Source organism: Mus caroli, unplaced genomic scaffold (assembly GCF_978045245.1).
Source record: "Mus caroli unplaced genomic scaffold, Mus_caroli_1 scaffold_9, whole genome shotgun sequence".
NCBI lineage: Eukaryota > Metazoa > Chordata > Mammalia > Rodentia > Muridae > Mus > Mus caroli.
In genome coordinates this window covers 26,998,926-27,016,491 of record NW_028227264.1, presented here as the reverse complement: position 1 = coordinate 27,016,491, position 17,566 = coordinate 26,998,926, and the positions used below count along the sequence as shown (strand labels likewise).

The 17,566-nt window shown below is 39.1% G+C and overlaps 1 protein-coding gene and 1 non-coding gene across 9 annotated transcripts; one reads left to right on the top strand and one right to left on the bottom strand.

Annotated features, from left to right (window-relative positions):
• The first annotated feature begins 1,309 nt into the window (after positions 1 to 1,309).
• Positions 1,310 to 17,562, top strand: Rnf146 (ring finger protein 146). 8 transcript variants are annotated; one of them, XM_085842718.1, is made up of 4 exons: positions 1,316 to 1,388; positions 2,022 to 2,082; positions 9,136 to 9,245; positions 15,659 to 17,562. In XM_085842718.1, coding segments are annotated over exons 3-4 (1,080 nt in total). In that variant the 5' UTR covers positions 1,316 to 1,388; positions 2,022 to 2,082; positions 9,136 to 9,243; the 3' UTR covers positions 16,737 to 17,562. The 8 variants fall into 8 exon arrangements, with proteins under 8 accessions (XP_021029805.1, XP_021029799.1, XP_021029806.1 ...); XM_021174143.3 differs by having other exon boundaries at positions 9,136 to 9,291; XM_021174146.3 differs by lacking the exon at positions 2,022 to 2,082 and having other exon boundaries at positions 1,310 to 1,388.
• On the bottom strand, positions 13,850 to 13,955 carry LOC115032294 (U6 spliceosomal RNA). Its single transcript, XR_003837934.1, has one exon. It is a non-coding gene; the product is annotated as a U6 spliceosomal RNA (small nuclear RNA).
• Positions 17,563 to 17,566: the final 4 nt, after the last annotated feature.

The window sequence follows — 17,566 nt, the reverse complement described above, 5'->3', positions numbered from 1 at the left end:
AGGAGAATGCTGCAAACAAGAACAAATATTTGTGCCCCTCCTCCCCCATAGCCCATAGTCGCCATAGTAACCATTTGCTACTAATTCCTGTATCTTCTGGCCTAACATCTTTGTGACTGTTTGGTATGCACTGTTGAAACCTAGCTAGCCAGTAGCTTCCATCAACATTTTTAATCCCCCCAACCCCTTCCCTCAATGGTACTAGGGGTTGAACCCAGATCCTCAAGTATGGTAAATCAACCCCCTACCGCTAGATCCCTTTGAAATTAAGAATATTTTAACATCTGAAGCCTATGAAATAGACCCACATGCTTGCTCACTTCGACTCACCTATTCAATGTCTTATCCCTTTCAACGTACATTGATGTACAACCTTTTCTCTTCAGGCTATAAAAGTTCATATAATATTTCCTATAACAACTGATTGAATAACCCGAACCCATGCTCTGGATTTACAGCTATTAATGTTAAGCAGATGAGCTCTTCCTTTGGATCAGTGGCCTTGAAGCCCTATAAATAGGTGCACGGTACATTTTTCAGTCCTGAATTCAAACAGTGGATGAAACCTCAAAATGCAACATTGTCGCAAGCACAATGCAAACAGTTACAGAATGCGGAAATACTTTCAAACCTGAAAAGGTTCTCTCGTCCATTTTGTGCAACTTCAAGTAGAGAAAACTGTTCTGAGAAAGATCATGTGCCGATTAAAATGAACAAGGACTAGATTTTGATGTTTAACACCATATGCTTGCCATAAAACTAACCCATGAAATTTATTCTAGATTCGCGGGACGATTTCTTCTTCTAGCTTCCTATGCTGTTAGGGTTCAAAAGACTTGTTGAGACCCCAGCACGCCCCCTCTCCCATTACATATCTAGCCATTTGTGAGGTGAATAAACTGGAGCATCCCGGGGACCATCCAGTCCACGACGTGCCTTTTCTTGTGCCTTTTTGTATGAGGAACAAGCGGTAGTCTCTCCCTAAGGGCACGGCCAAAGGAAACGTAGGACTTGGCCCAAGGCTGAGTTTTGGGAAGTTCCTGGTACTGAAGGTCTAGCTTCCTCCCACAAGCCACCTAGAAGGACCTCCACCGGTTCAGAACCAGAAGGCCACAAGATGCGCCACGCAGAGGGTGAGGGAGGACCGGAACAGGGACAAGTAGCAGCCCGGTCGCAACAAGGGACAGAGAAGAGCAGCAGCCAGCTTGGGGACTGCTGGCTAGGGACGCCGGGCGCGTGAGATCACGGTGAGGGGCGTGGCTTCCGCCGGCGCGGCCCCGCCCCTTGAGCGCCGGGCGGTCACGTGACGGCCGCGCGCGTCCCCGTCCGCTGCGGGCTCCGAAGCGGAGGAGAAAAGACTGCGAGGTGGCTGCGGCGGCGGCCGAGAGGTGGGCTCCGGGCGGGACCGGTGAGGAGCGCGGGGGGCCGTGGGCTGCGGGCCTCGGCGGGGGCACTGCGGCTTCGTTGGCTGCGAGGCGGCGCTCGGAGTCCGCGGCGGGCGGCGGCGGGTCGGGGGCCGGTAGGACGGGGACGCCCTTGGCCAGCGCGGCCCGGACGGGCGCGCGGAGGGAGGCCGAGCTGGCGCAGCCCGGACTGTGACGGGCGCGGCCCCGGCCATTACTGCGCAGGCAGGCCAGGCTGCGGGCAGCTCCAGCGGGCTCGACCGGGCCTCAGTCGGCTACGGGCTGCACGCTCTCTTCCGCCTGCCCTGCTGCCGCCGCCGCTGCCGCGGCTGTGCCTCTGGGTCTTGCCCAGTGCCCGGAGTCGTCCCCTCCTCCTCGCGCTGGCGGAAGCCGCCGAGCGTTCTTGTTTTGATGGCTCCCCAAACCCGAAACCAGCCTGAGGTGTCGGGATACCAGTTGGGCCTCCCAAGCCGGGTGCATCTTGAGAGCTCCGGCAGTCGCTTTGTTCTGGTTGCTGGATGTGGAGTTTTCTCCTTTACCCTCCACCCCATCTGAGAGCGCACGGGATCCCCATTGTTGTCACTGTCTTATTTTCTGGACTTTTTTTTTTTTTTTAAGAGAAAGGGCTATGTGACATTGTTTTTGAGGATGTGGAAATGGAACCGTCCTCTATAATTAGGTAAGATGTTTCCCCACTGTAAGTTAGCACACGAATTCTGACAACTACATTTTATCTCTCTGTGTATGTGTGTGTGTGTTCTTTTGCAAACTGGATGTGCACCTGGAGCTTGGGCATTGAAAGGCACGTATTGTCATAGAAGTTGAATGCGTAGAACATAACAATAAATGATGTGTATCATTAGACTTTTAAAGAACATGGCATATTAAAGAACAAATTAAGAAAACGACGCACACATACTAGCAGAGTGTGAAGAGCGTCTGGGAGCTGTAAAACCACTTGAAAATAGGTGAAGTAAATCTCATTTTAGAGAAAACGCAAGAGTAACTGCTACAGTAAAGATGGAGTTTGGGCTATGTTTGCTTGGGGCTTGGATATTATAGAGTTTATTTATGTCTTAATTGGGCCTGTGTAATGTGGACAGAATGAAAACCCTGGCATTAAACGTTCGAAAGTTTCTGTTTTATGCTGTTTAAGAACTGAGTCGAATTGTAGTCATGGGGAAATGTCCCAAGTAACTGTTCATTAGATCACAGGAGTGCAAACATAAATGATTTTTTTTTTTTTTGTAGGAGACATGCCATTTAGTAAAAGTGCCACTTTGAAACTGTTGGAGGGTTTGTTTTATTATTATTATTTTTTTTGGATCCAACATGATTCCTTGACTATGAAGAAGAAAATAATAGGAAGAATTTTTTCATATCCATCTGTTTAAAACATATTTTCTGTTAGCCACATATGAGTTTGAAGGACTTATCACATTTCCCTATCAGTATGAGAGATGGAAGATCAAAGTCTTTTCTACCTCCTTGCTTGGTTGCCTTCTTGATCGCAGAGTCTGAACTTGGGTAACTGCTGAGTGGGTTAGAAACAGTCTTTTTGAGCACACACACTGTTTACATTAGTCTACAGCTTCCTTTGTTTCTTTGATTTACCTTTCTAGTTAGTTAATACAAAGCCTATTGTTAAAGGCCTGCTAATTAGAATGTTTGGAGTTGTCCTGGCGAGAGCAAAGTAACAAAAGCATAGGGATGACTGGACAAAGGTCGCTCACCAGTTAATAAGAGGACTTTCTTATTTATAGAACGTCTGCCAGCCTGAAACATCTGTTAGATGAGAATAAGTGTATTAAATATAAATATAAATTGACATTTGTATCTCATGAGTTAATGAAATAAATACAACGCTCACTTTGCAGAGAAGGAATTTAAAGCCTTACACTTAAATATAAGGACTGAGACAAAAGTAAATAGAGTCATAGGATGAGGCTTCTTAAGGGCAGTCATACACAAGGCAAAAAGATCCCTCAAAAGTATGGAACCCCACTTAACTGAATCGGGTTTTGACAGAACACTTATTTCCAAGCTTAACTTAGACTTTTAAAACTGATTTGATGATGAAGTACAAAAATTGACACATTGTAACAGTTACATACTTGTGAATTTGGGAATCTTTCTTAAGAAATTTTAAGATGTGTTGTTAAATCCCACCTGACCCCTACTCATTTTTCTTGTGTTTATAATAGAGACATATGTAAGTAAACAGATATACATAATAAGGTTTGAATATATGTTTTCTATATAGTATATTCTGTTTGAGTAACTCTTATTTCATTACACCTTAACTTTAAATAGGATAGGTAGAAAATGTTCAACTGTATATAATTTGACATTTATATTTTTATTTCTATTGTGATATGTTCATCTTTTTTCTTTGATTCACCTTTTTTTTCTTAAACAATACTTTATTCAAGTTTATTATCTAGGGACAGTGGACCTTTAAAAAGTTTGGCTGGCTTAAAATTAATCCTAACTGTTTACATTATTAATCCTAATATTTATATTAGGTATTAATGTAGTCAAGTAATTATGATTTAAATTTCTTCAGTGGTTACAATTTTAAAGTAATAAAATATGACTACATTTCAGTTTTTTTTAATGTAGCTGGATTAATGGATTATTAATCCATTTTGTCTCAACTTAGAAAATCCTGTGAGATATAGAAATTGGAAAAGTCATCATAACCTGCAAGGTTTTAGAGAATATATGCACTATGCCCTCACAGAGACACTGTTGCCATCTTGCTTACATTTGTAAAGTTATCCCCTTATAGCTGCAGTCTGGTTTGTTGATGGAATACTTTGATAAAGTTTGTCTATGAGCACCAAAGATTTTGAGAGTTAATGTATACCTGGAATAAAACAATTCTAAGGATAGACTGGTCCAAATGCAGGTGTTCTTAAAGATTTATATGGGTTATTTCAAAACTTCTTTGCTTCTGTTTGCTTTGATATTTAAGTACAAACCAGTTGTAGAGATTAAATATTTATAGACAAGATAGGTAAGTGAATAGGCAGGGACAGTTGTTATTTATTAAAGAGAAGCAATAGGTAAGTAAATACATGGAAGAAGGAGAACTAAAAATAGGAACAAAATTTTTTTCACTGTATTTCAGTGTGAAGAAAAAATTGGGTACACATTTCTTATAAAAAGAATTTTACAGGCAAGAATTTTACCTTATTCTTGGGTTTTTATCTGTATTCTGGACAATCCTTAAGTAGGCATTAGCCAGATGAATTTTGTGCTTGCTAAAAGATAGAAGGATGACAGAGTCTCAAGCTGTAGCTCTAGTGCTCACTTACCTTGTAGGTTCTCTAAAAGTCTCTAACTTTATGTATGTGGTAGTTTCCAGAAGAGCGCCTTCCTCTCAGAGGAAACTCAGGTATTTTGTGACGTAAGTATTGTGGTATTTAAACAAAGCAGTTGAAATCAACATAAATTGATTGGCAGTTTACCAGCCATTTAAAGAGATAACATTTGTCAGGTCCTCATGATTCTGTGAAAAAAGTCAGTGCATAAATTAATAATGCCAATACTCATTCAATAGTAGAAAAATACATAAAATACAGAAGAGGGAAATAGTTTGAGGGACCATTCCTCTGCAGTGCAGTGAACATCATTGGGCATTTTATAAACTATAAAAGAGGAAGACTTTTAAAGGCAGGAGGATATACAGAGTTATCAAGAGCTTTTTGGAGCATTGAGAACTTCGGTATACCTTTGGTATAAATGTGGAAGTCTGGTTGCCAAGGATGAGTAAGAGGGACTTACTTATTTAGGGTTCAGAGACCTACCTAAAGCCTTCGTTTTCCTGAGGAATTTGCCTTTATTGAATAGACTGGAAAACTAAGATTTGGCTTCTAGTTTAGGAAGACCATGATCCATTTTTTTCCAACGTATTACTCATTACTCAAAGACTTCACGAATGAACTCAAGGCTGGTCACATAGTAGTCCATAGGAAATTCCCAGTGTGTCCAGTATGCAAGATGACAGTATTTGGTGTGACAGTATGTAGGGCCAGAGAAGTTAGTAATAATGTCTTCTCATTTTCTCTGACCACTAAGTGGCTAAGACATGGAAACTGAAATGACACATTGCAAGATTCAGCAGAGGTGTTTAAAGGAGATGAAAACAGGGGTTTTGTTAGGGAAGAACTTTCAGATGATTCTAGATTGGCTAGGAAAGGAAATGACATCAGGAACTGTATAAAGGAAGGAAGATGGGGAAGCAGCCAGAGGTCTCCATAACTAAAGAGCAGGTGTGGGAGTGGGAAGTGATCTGGAAGGGCCAGCACTTACGGTCTGAGAATGGGATTGGGACTTGTTTTAGATGACAATGCCAAGTGGCACTTTATTGCTAAGAGGAAGTAACGTGATTTGAATTTGGGAGTTTAGAAGTTGAAAATAAAGGGCAGTTTTATGTTTTTTAAGACTCATCAATATCTCTAGCCTAGAATCTACAGTGGGAGGGCCCCAAAATGCATACTTTTAAGAAGTTATGTACTTGTTTCTAATAAATGAATATTGGAGCATGGTTTAAGGACATCTGAGAAGCCGGCCTATTCATTCTCAGAGACAGTTAAGTAGGTGTGTGGGGCTGCTATAAGATGGCATGAAGAGGATGATATGGAGTGAAATGATGAAGTCAACACAGCCAGTGGCAGAGTCTCAAAAGAAGCCATGTTGAGACAATAGAATGTTTCCCTCTGACCTGCAGATGGCATTGTGAGAAAATGGGCAGTGTCTGAGTAGGATGTGGGAGGGACTCGCATTGATAATCCTGTGTGATACAACTGAACTTTTTCCCACCACAAAGACAGAGTGTAAAAGCTGTTAGGAAGAATGGAATAGTGGCAGCCATGTTATCTAAAGCCAGAGTAAACGGAAACCCCTTTCCTAGAGGCCTCAGGTGCTCCATTTAATTTTGGCTATCAGAATCTTAGATAATAGGCTAGCAAAAAAGTTGCCAACCTTGAGAGGCGTATGGAACTGAAACAGAATCCACATCTCTCCTCTCTCAGGTTTACTTAGATTTACATTGGTGTCAGTGCTTTAGTGATCCTGTGCATGATGTTAAGTAAGTTTTACATGGAATGATGTGCCTGCCTCTTGAAGTAGGCAAACCCCAGGAAGGAATACTATATGGCAACAGCTAGAGGCTGATGGTGCTTTGTGATTCCTTGGACAGGAGGTAGCTTGAGAAAATGTTGCCATAAAGGTAGTAAAATAATTAACAGCGTCCATTAGTTAATGTGCTAATAGCACCTGTGTAGGAAGCAGTGATGCTCAGTATTAAGAATGGGCTATTGACATTTTGTTGCCACTTTGGGTTCATACAGAACTTGATTATTTTACTTAAAGCATGTGTTGTAGTAGAATTATAAGAAATAAAACATACTCTTTAACCATTTGTAAATGTACACTCAACATAGCTAATTTTATCAACAATGTTGGATAGTCATCCTTACTATGTATTTCTGGAAATATTTCATATTCCAGACAGAAACTATATATATCTGAGTGAGGCAGGAGCTCCCTGCTCTCTCTTCTTGCTCTCTGGTCACCCCTTAAGTTGGTCTCTATGAAGTAGTCTATTCATGCAGTCCTAAATACAGTATTTCTCCCTTTGTGTCTGGCTCATGTGACTTTAGCAAGATGTTTCAGGTTGCATCTATATTGCACAAACTTCATTCTTTTGTTCTGAATACTGCAATGCCATGTTTCCTTTACCCATTTATCTGCAGATCCCATCTTTCCACTGTAACTCTGTTAGGAAGTTTGGTGTATGACAGTCTGTGAGTACTAGTTTTCTTTTGGTATGGATCTAGAAGTGGAATTGCTTGGATATATAGTAATTACCCAGGACCCTCAGAGGTGACATCGTATTACGCATGTACTAGCAGTCACGAAAGGTCTGATTTTACTGCATCCTCAGCCACGTGTACTTATTTTCACTTTGTAAAAAAATATAGCTCTCCTGGTAGATACACTGCTGTGGGTCTGATTTACATTTTCCTAATGACTACCAAGACTGAATACCTTTTCATGTGCTCATTGTTCATTTTCTTCTAAAAAATGATTTCTCGCCGGGTGTGGTGGCGCACGCCTTTAATCCCAGCACTTGGGAGGCAGAGGCGGGTGGATTTCTGAGTTTGAGGCCAGCCTGGTCTACAAAGTGAGTTCCAGGACAGCCAGGGCTACACAGAGAAACCCTGTCTCGAAAAACCAAAAAAACAAAACAAAACAACAAAAAAAAAATGATTTCTCAAGCCTGTTTCTTATTTTTGTTTTTTTATTGAGTTGTCAGAGTTAAGTAGTCTGAAAATTAAGTCTTGATTTTCAAATCTGTTCTTCCTTTTTATAAATTGTCAAATGTTCTTTATATTCTGATGAGGTCCAATTTATATATTCCTTTGTTCTCTATGCTATTGGTGTTGTGCATGCCAGTGCTTAAAGAGTTTGTACACTATTGGCTTCTAACATTTTAAGGGTTTGATTATGATAATTTAGTCATTGATCTCTTTGAGTTAATTTTGAGATGTTTTGTGAAGTGTGGCTTGACTTGGTTGCATGTCTAAATCAGGTTATCCCAGTAGTTATTGAGGAAATACTCTTCCCATATTGAATAGGCTTGATACACTTTCACAAAGATCATTTGAACAGAAATATGTTTATTTCTAAATTTGGTGAAAATATTTATTTACATATTTTTATGAGTATGTGCTTATATAAGTTTATGTATATTGTATACATGTAACAGCCTGTGGAGGCCAAAAGAGGGCATTAGATTTCATATAACTGACAGAATAGGGAGATGTGAGCTGTTGTGTGGGTGCTGAGCCCCGCCCCAAACCAGGAACCTCTGCAAAAAAAACAGTAAGTGCTCTTAACTCTACTGAGCCATCTGTTTTCTTGATTCATAATTTTATTTTATGGATGTATTTGTCTATGCATAATTCCATACCAAAGTATCTTCCTATTTCAGTTTTGTAGTAAATTATGACATTGGGAGGTGGCAGTTGTTGAATTTCACTCTTATTTTTCAAGATTCTTTGAATTTAAGGACTAACTTTGTGCTATTTATGCAAAAAGGATAGTAAGATTTTAATAGGAATTTATTCAGTCTATAGACCACTGTGAGGAGTATTTGTCTTCTCCTGGCCTCCAGTTATGATCACTGGCTGCTTTTTTACTTACTCAGTCCTACTTTATTTATGTCATTAATATTTTATCGTTTTTTTTCAGACAAGCTTTGGTTAAGTCAGTCCAAAACAAATGTATTACTTTCAATGGTCTTTTTCTTTAATTCCCATTTTGTTGACTGCTATTACTGGTGTGTTTTCTGTTGGGTGATTGCTTGAGGTGTGTGGTGTGTGTGACTTATAATCTACAACTTTGCTGAACTTGGTTATTCAGCTTCTTCTCCTTATAGAGAAATTGGTTTATTTTCATTTTCTTATCAGCAAAGGTGAAAAATGTATTTTAAAATCTTATTGTTACTTTGTACAGCTTTATCGTTTCTTCAGTCTAACTTGTTTGCTAGATCCTCCATTGTGTTAATAGCAGTGGTGAAAGAGAGCAACCTTGTTCCTTGTCTTCAATTTTATTTTAAAATAAAAATTGTCAGTATATTTAGTTAAACCATCATACTTAAGTAATTCTATTGACCTTAGTGTGTGGAGGGATTGCTAGAGAGACTGTGTTTCTTTTGCAGCACAGAGAATGAACCAGCAGCACAAGAGAAAACACTACCAATTAGCTGACAGCTGGTAATGAAGATGCTTGATTTTTGTGACCGGCGCCTGTGGAATCTGTGATAGAAATGTAAGAATAGCCTCGAGCATCACAGCTTCGCTGAAGCTCCAATGGAGTGAGTAGGGTAAATGCAGAGAAAAATACTGTGTTTAGTTTTAATTGTGCAAAATGAATTTTTATTGACTTCCCATTGCTTTATAGAGAAAGCAGTCCTATGCATACTAAATGATTACAATCAAGATTTCTAAGTTTCCACATAGGGATACTATGATTAGTCTAAAAATCTGGAGGCCTGTGTTTTCTACCTTTGCTTTGCATAGACATTTACTTAAATAACCAAGGTAAGATATTTCAGATTTTATTAAGATGAGAAAGATTTCTGGAGTTTGGAACTAATTACTAAAAGTTTGTTTCATGACATTTAAAGATTTTTTTTTCATACTCTTACATTTGTGTTTAGATTTAGAAATTAGTACGCCATTTTTATTCATATCAATTGGTTTAATTTATATTTTCATTAGTTGTGTTTTTCTGTCATCTAGGCTTTGTGTAATATGCCTTCAGGGGTTTGACAGCCTTGAACCTGATCATATTAAAGTTCATTATAGTCATGAAATATTTCCTACAATCAGCATGGTACTTTTAGATCATGGGAAATGAAACCTTGTTACCTTTCAGTCTTGTTCATTACAGTGTTCACATTCCTGGACCAGAGTGACTTCTGCAGATTCTATTTTACAGTCTCCAAGTTGGACACAGAAACTAGTTTGTTACCCCCTTTTTCAGTGTAATAACTTTGCCATTAAAAGTATAACCATATCATTCTAAGTCAGTGTTGAGAATTGGATAAGAGAAAATGGTGCCATAATTCACTTTCTTTATATTGGAACCAGTGAATTTTGTGTATTGCATACTCCACACCCAACACACACCTAACTGGAGATCACATTCAGGACCTTGACCTTTTGCTTGCTAGGCAAACTCCTTACAGCTGAGGCAGATGCCTCCTTCCACCTATGTGTGTGCTGTACAGGTAGGGTTAATCTTGTATGTTTGTAGACCATGGTCACCAGAGAACTTACTATAGCTTAGTAAATGAGATGAGACAAATATGTTACCAAATAAATGGTAGTGCAGGTGCCAATTTGAGATAACAGTAAGATGCTTTTGGAGCTGAGAAGAAGAAATTAATATGTAAAGAACCGAGAGGGAAGAAGACAAGAAAGGGGTACAGATGCCTAACATTCAGGTGCTTCAGAGTATCAAGAACTGATAGAATATATATAAGAGTAAAGAGGAAGAAAGAGCTATCAGAGTCAAAAGAATGAATGTTCATTTAATACTTAGTGTATTACCAGGTACCTGGTGTGTATTTTCCTTGGGTTGCTGAATTTAATCATTAAATTGAATTTCAGCAAAACCTTTGCTATGATTGCACTAATCAGCAGAGGCTGAGAAATTGTTTTGAGACTGTTTGAACCTTGAGGAAATGATGTCTCCCTGGAAAATCTGCACTTGGTGAGAGCTATGTGAGAGCTTGCAGCTGCACAGATCTTAGCCTTATCCTGGCAAACCTGGAATCCTTCCTTTTGATTATGGCTGGCCATGGTCAAGAGACTGGGGTTTGTGTGGGTTGTCTGCTCTATTAGGCAGCAAGGGCAAGATAACTTCGGTAGTTGGAACTTTTCCCAGCACTGATAAACCTTGTGTAAGGTTTGAATAAAATGACTGGAGTGAGCTAGCTCCGGTAAGTCTTTTCCAAGAAGGCTGAACCCCTCTTTTTGCTCCTTTGGGAAATGAAGTCTTAGCATCTTGGTGAGTTTCTCTTTCTACTGTGGCATCTATACCAACATCAGTCAATAGGCACTTATTTAAAAAGACAGACTATTGAACCCAAATCCAAACCCCTGGGCTCAGAAAGAGCATATTAGTTAATTCCTATTGTTAGGCAATTTTGGCAAGTGTTAACCTAAAGGAAAATGGTATAACTAAGATTTTAACTGTTTTAGTGCAATTTTATGCTTGGGAACTTCTATTGGATTATGTATATAGGAGGAAACTCTTAAAGGTTGAGAGATGACAAATAAGCATGACTGAGCAGAGGAGAAACTAGGGAGAGAGAAGACTGAAGTCTATTGGAAGGTTTCTATTTTGTTCAAGGGGTAGCTAGCTAAGGGTCAGGAAATAAGTTTACAGGTTTTGGAATGAAAAGGCAGACTCTTAAAGGAGTTGTGGCTAGGGGTTATGTGAGCACTAATAATGGTAATTTATCCAAGGTGGAGAGGAAAAAAAAATACAGGATTTAGGGAGCAGAAAGTTTGCTTTCAGTCACATTAAAGTTCAAGTGCCTAGAGAATATTGAGGTGGAATTTGGAATACTGAATCAGAAATAAGGTCTGAGGTGGAGCATTTCCAGTCACACAGACCCATGCCAATGAGATGCTCAGAATACTGAACAAGCTATAATGTATACAACAGGGAATACCTACAGGGTCTTGAAAGAGTACTGATATTGAGGGGGTAATAGAGAAAAGGGAAAAAGAAACTTGGGGTGAATTGAGAATGTGCTAAAATCCAAATGAAAAGCATAAGGTTTTAGAAAAAAGAATGGGTTTAATTTATTAAGGTAAAGGAGGTCATTTGAGTTGCTAGTCAGAGTTCTCGAGAGGTTAGAGTGTGGTGCTGATTACAAAATCTAAGGGGTTTTGCAAATGGCTGGCAGAACCCCATATTGTACCTGAGGCAGAGTGGAAGCACAGCTGTTTTGCCAGTGATTCTTTGACTGTGTAATTGATCAGTGATAACAGTGTTTCGTAACTAAGAGGGGTGAGGAAATCTCATAACCTTCTTTGGGGCAATAGGAGATAAAGATGGCTAATTTACTGGGAAGAAACTTGGTGATCTCTGGCAGTCAAAGCAGAATCAGTAAGTGGAGTTATGCAGCATGCCTGACATCCCTCTTGCCTTTGGTGGGGATGTCTGTTTCCTGTCTTCCTCTGGGCATTTTTGAAATCTCTTACAAGTTGCTTATGATTTGAAGTATTGGGTAACCCAAGGTTTTGTACCTGTTTTTCCTGCTCTTGCTACTTTCCATGTTTTTGAGAACATGTTTATGTGTTGCTGACTTGTAACTTGATGGTTATATATGGAGACCAATTTTAACCTTTTAAATAAGATTCCATCACATTCTTAATAAGATTGTGACCTAAAATCTGTTTAAGACCTATTAGCAGTGAGAATAAGTATCTGAACTCATGAAGGGAGGATAAGTTTTTGCACACTTCTTACAAAGTACATGTTATACATTTAATGTGTCCCCTCCCTACAAGTAACCAATTCCTTCTTTGTACTCACGTTCTTGTGCTCAGCTCATAAGTGTTTGCTGTACAAATGTAAGGACCATAGTTCGGTTCCTTGGCACCCACAAAAATGCAGGATGGGTAATATAGCTTGTAATTCCAGCACTTGGAAGGCAGAGACAACAGCTCCAGAGCAAGCTGGCTAGACAGACAAGCCATAATGGTGAGCTGTAGTTTTGTTCAGAGACACTGCCTCAATGAATAGGTGGATAGCAATTGAAAAAGATGTATGAAGCCAACCTTGTGTCTCTATGTGCACAAGACCACATGCATGAGTTTACATGCGTGCACACACAAACATGGGAAAAAAAAGGAATTTCATTAAAATTAAGTTCTTTGATTTGAATTTCAAAGAATGAAGATTTTTTCAGACGGTAACAAAAAGTGTCCATGGTCAGGTCACGTGGGTCAGGCAAGGAGAGAGAGATGGTGTTGGTTATTGGGGAGTTAGCAGGTCTCTCCTTACACTTTTACACTCTTGGTTCAAATGAGATCTTTGAAAGCATGACAAAATGATTTGAAGCTCCTAGAGGGAGAAATACATTAAGTTGTATTTGCTTAATTTATTTTGAATGAGTTAGAAGTTATACTTTACTGATTACTATAATAAAAAATTTCTGGAAAGGGGGCTTGATACTATCATTAAAGGTTGAAAAATAATATATACATTAAGTATCTGCCACTACTCTCCATAGGTACTGTATGTGTCCTTTCCTTTGAGTTCAGTCTAATTTACAAATTAGTGTAATTTTGAAAATGTGTCTCTTGAGCAACCAGTGTTAAAGGAAAAAGCAGAGTAATAGGATATAAGATGGAAAGGCAAAGGATCTTTTCTTCAGTTTTGAAAGCCACAGGACCTAGTTTGGAGTGATCTAGGATGAAAAGTACAAGTCCTTATAATAGTTTAGTTTGAAATGGTCTGTGTTTAGCATGGCAGAATGAAATGGGAAAGGCGTCACTCATTTAAATAGCAGTTGATTCGTGATTTCAAGTGGGATTGTGAACTCCATTCTTCAGTCTGTCCAGTCAGCTGTTCTCTTTTTATCTGTGGTTTTCTATCTATGGAATAACAATTAAGTCATGTTTGTTTTCAGGCTGACTTCCTTGATGGTTTACTAAATTCAGGACTTTATGTTTGCCTGAAATCTCCACCATCCAGGCCCCCACCTGCCCATCTCAAACCTCCTAACTTACATCTATTCATCTCTGCTCATTAACACGTTTTCTTTTTTCTTTTTTTTTTTTAACAGGAAAGTTCAGCTTTAATTAATTTCTTCAGGAGTTATATACAGTTGAAGCTTTATACGCTTAAAAAAAAATATGGAACTCTTCATGATTTTGCATGTCATCCTTGCGCAGGGCCATGTTGCTCTTCTCTGTATCATTCCAATTTTAGTATATGTGCTGCCGAAGTGAGCACTCTTAACACATTTCCAATACATCATGTTTGTGATTTCCTACATGCACATATATGTGTTCTGTGTTCTGTTTGTCATTAGACTGCAGCACTGTTAATGCACCTGTAGGTGTTAGTAGCTACTTAATAAGGCAAAGGTTCTAAGTGTCCAGACTCGAGGGATTCATGGTTTGCAATCCTTGTAGGGACCAGAGTTCAGTTCCCTGCATTCACTTCTAGAAGCTCAAAATTACCTGAGACTCCAGGTCCAGGTGACCAGGAGCCTTCAACTCACCTCTGCGCAGGTGCCTCTGCATGTACACATACATCTACATAAATCAAAATTCCAAAAGTTTTAATCAATGTTAAGTTCCAAGTTGGCAAATCTTTTCCTCCCTCTCTTCAGAGCAAATTTTATATTTATATTTCTTCATTTTTGTGGAACTTTCATAGAACTGTAGACACTAAATTTAGAAATCATTTTTTTTTAAACCTGAACCATGTAATTTTCAAGTAAGGAAATTTAAGTTATTGGTTTATCTGAATGACTATAAAAGCATGTAGTTAATGAAGGACAGTGAGACTTGGGTTTTTAGATTTCATGATTAGCATCAGTTTCACTGTCCAGTGATGGTATTACTTTCTCTGTGGGTGCTTACAGCCATCCACTATTTGGCTATTTGTTGTGCTTTCTCAGAACTGATATGTACACTGACAGAACCTTTTCATAGTGACAGGGTGTATATATAAGCACCTTGTATTGAAAAAGGTTTATCTAGATATTGGAGCTTAATCAAAATAGAACTTAAATTTCTGTTTTACAATATGGTATACTCATGGTTTTGCTTTTTTAAAAAGTGTTTTGTTTTAGTAAACATTTGTAAGGGCGTGTGGGAATACATAGATCACACTGGAGGAAGTTCAGGGGATATCTCGATGCCTGACAAGAGGAAATCTTGATAGCTGAAGTGGTAGCCAGACCATTTAAGGATCCTAAGAGATTCTGGATTATCAGAATCAGCCTTTTGAGGAAGGAGTGTGGCTGAATTAAAAGGCATGTGTGGTGATTTAGTAATTGATGTGTGGTTTGAGAAAGGTATAATGGGTATTAATGGTTTGGGCCCATGCACATAGGAGGATGATAATATGACATATTGATCTTTTGAATGCATTGAGGTATAAGTGCTGTTTAGGAGCTAAATTACTGGCTTGAGTAAACATCTAGGAATGTCACCTGATTGCTAATTAAAATGAGGGCTGCAAATTGCTGTTGTCTGGAGCTATAATTTGAAGAACCTAGCTGTTTTCCCATTCCTCTTCATAGCAATTCCGAAGCCAGCGTGTAGTTAGATTTCATGTTTTTAAATGTTTGCATTTAATTCTGTCTTAGTATTTAAGATGCTATATTTGCTTTGGTTTATTTATTTATTTATTTTTTTTGTCTAATAACTACTTTTCATTGGTTCCTGCATCAACATACAACTACAAATGTAAAAATGGTTTTATGTATATCTAGTTTTTGCTGTTTTCTTTCCCTTTCCTACCCTTGTTTTTGCAATAGGAGCATTATATAGCCCAAGCTGGCTTTGAATTTGCTGGTCTCTTCATTTTTTCTATCTTATATAGCATGTGGTTTGTATGGAATGGCTTACTGAATATTTTCTGAACTAGTGAATTAAAATATAATAAAAGTTTAAATCTGATTTCAATTTTCTTTCTTCTCACAGGATGGCCGGCTGTGGTGAAATTGATCACTCAATAAATATGCTTCCTACCAATAAGAAGGCAAATGAGTCCTGTTCTAATACTGCACCTTCTCTGACAGTTCCCGAATGTGCCATTTGTCTACAAACATGTGTTCACCCTGTCAGTCTGCCCTGTAAGCATGTTTTCTGTTATCTGTGTGTAAAGGGTGCTTCATGGCTTGGGAAGCGATGTGCTCTTTGTCGACAAGAAATTCCTGAGGATTTTCTTGACAAGCCAACCTTGTTGTCACCAGAAGAACTTAAGGCTGCAAGCAGAGGAAATGGTGAATATGCGTGGTATTATGAAGGAAGGAACGGGTGGTGGCAGTATGATGAGCGCACCAGTCGGGAGCTGGAAGATGCTTTTTCCAAAGGTAAAAAGAACACGGAGATGTTAATTGCTGGATTTCTGTATGTTGCTGATCTTGAAAACATGGTTCAATATAGGAGAAATGAACATGGACGTCGCAGGAAGATTAAGAGAGATATAATAGATATACCAAAGAAGGGAGTAGCTGGACTTAGACTGGACTGTGACACCAATACTGTAAACCTAGCAAGAGAGAGTTCTGCTGATGGTGCGGACAGTGGATCAGCACAGACTGGAGCTTCTGTTCAGCTGGCAGTGCCATCTTCTACAAGGCCCCTGACATCAGTTGATGGTCAGTTAACCAGCCCTGTAACACCATCCCCTGATGCAGGCATTTCTTTGGAAGACTCTTTTGCTCATTTACAACTCAGTGGAGATAGCATAGCTGAAAGGAGTCACAGAGGTGAAGGAGAAGAAGATCATGAATCGCCATCTTCTGGCAGAGTACCAGATACCTCCGTTGAAGAAACAGAATCAGATGCCAGTAGTGATAGTGAGGATGCCCCTGTGGTAGTTGCACAGCACTCTTCGACCCAACAGAGACCTTTGGTTCCAAATGGAAACCAGACAGTAGCTGACCAGTCAGACCGATCAGGAACTGACCGATCAGTTGTTGCAGGGGGTGGGACCGTGAGTGTCAATGTCAGATCCAGAAGGCCTGATGGACAGTGCACAGTGACAGAGGTTTAAACAAATGTCTTCAGCACCACACTCAAGGGTAAAATGGATACCTGTAAATTTCTGCCCACGTAACATTATACTCATCCTTAGTAGTGCATTGTGGGAGTTGGGGGGGAAGGGATATGGGAAAGACAGACCTGAAATTAAAATGTCTAACATGTCTCTGCTGAAATTTATTTAATGTGAGGAACTGGGGTATTGATAGTTGAGAGCTGTTCACTATAACACAGTTTTCTTGACATCTGTTTATAGTGTATTTTTTTAAGTTTTTAGTTCTTTTGGCTAGTGTGTCCCTGTGCATTAATGGTCCTCATCTGACTCTTGCACTACCTTATTTTTTCTGCATGGATTGGTATAAAATCTTCAATAAAATGAGATATTTGATATCATTCAGAGCAGGAAGCTTGATGTGACTTGGGATTTTAAAATAGATGATTAACAGCTATAGTTGGTCTTCTTGAAATAGAACTGTAAAGCTGCAGCTAATGAGGTTCAGAATCTGTACCGCACTTCATGGTGTTCCCTTCCAGAAGATTTGCTGTCTTGTCCTTGTACTTGGAGGTTTCTCTTAGTCTGCATTTTTCTTTTTGATTAAAAAAACTTTATAATTTAATAAATACTAGAGTTTATCAGAAATAACTTGTTTGAATCTGGAAAAGGGATGAGGACACTTTGGTATTTGTGGCTAAAGAGCTTTTTTAAAGGTGAGGTTTGAATTGATTGTATTCTATTCAAACTGTTCCTTACTCAAGAAGTCTGATTTCTTCAGAAGAGAATAAGGAAAGAGAAGCTATCAATGGGCACTGTGTTTGGAATAAACAAATGTGGAAAAAGATCCA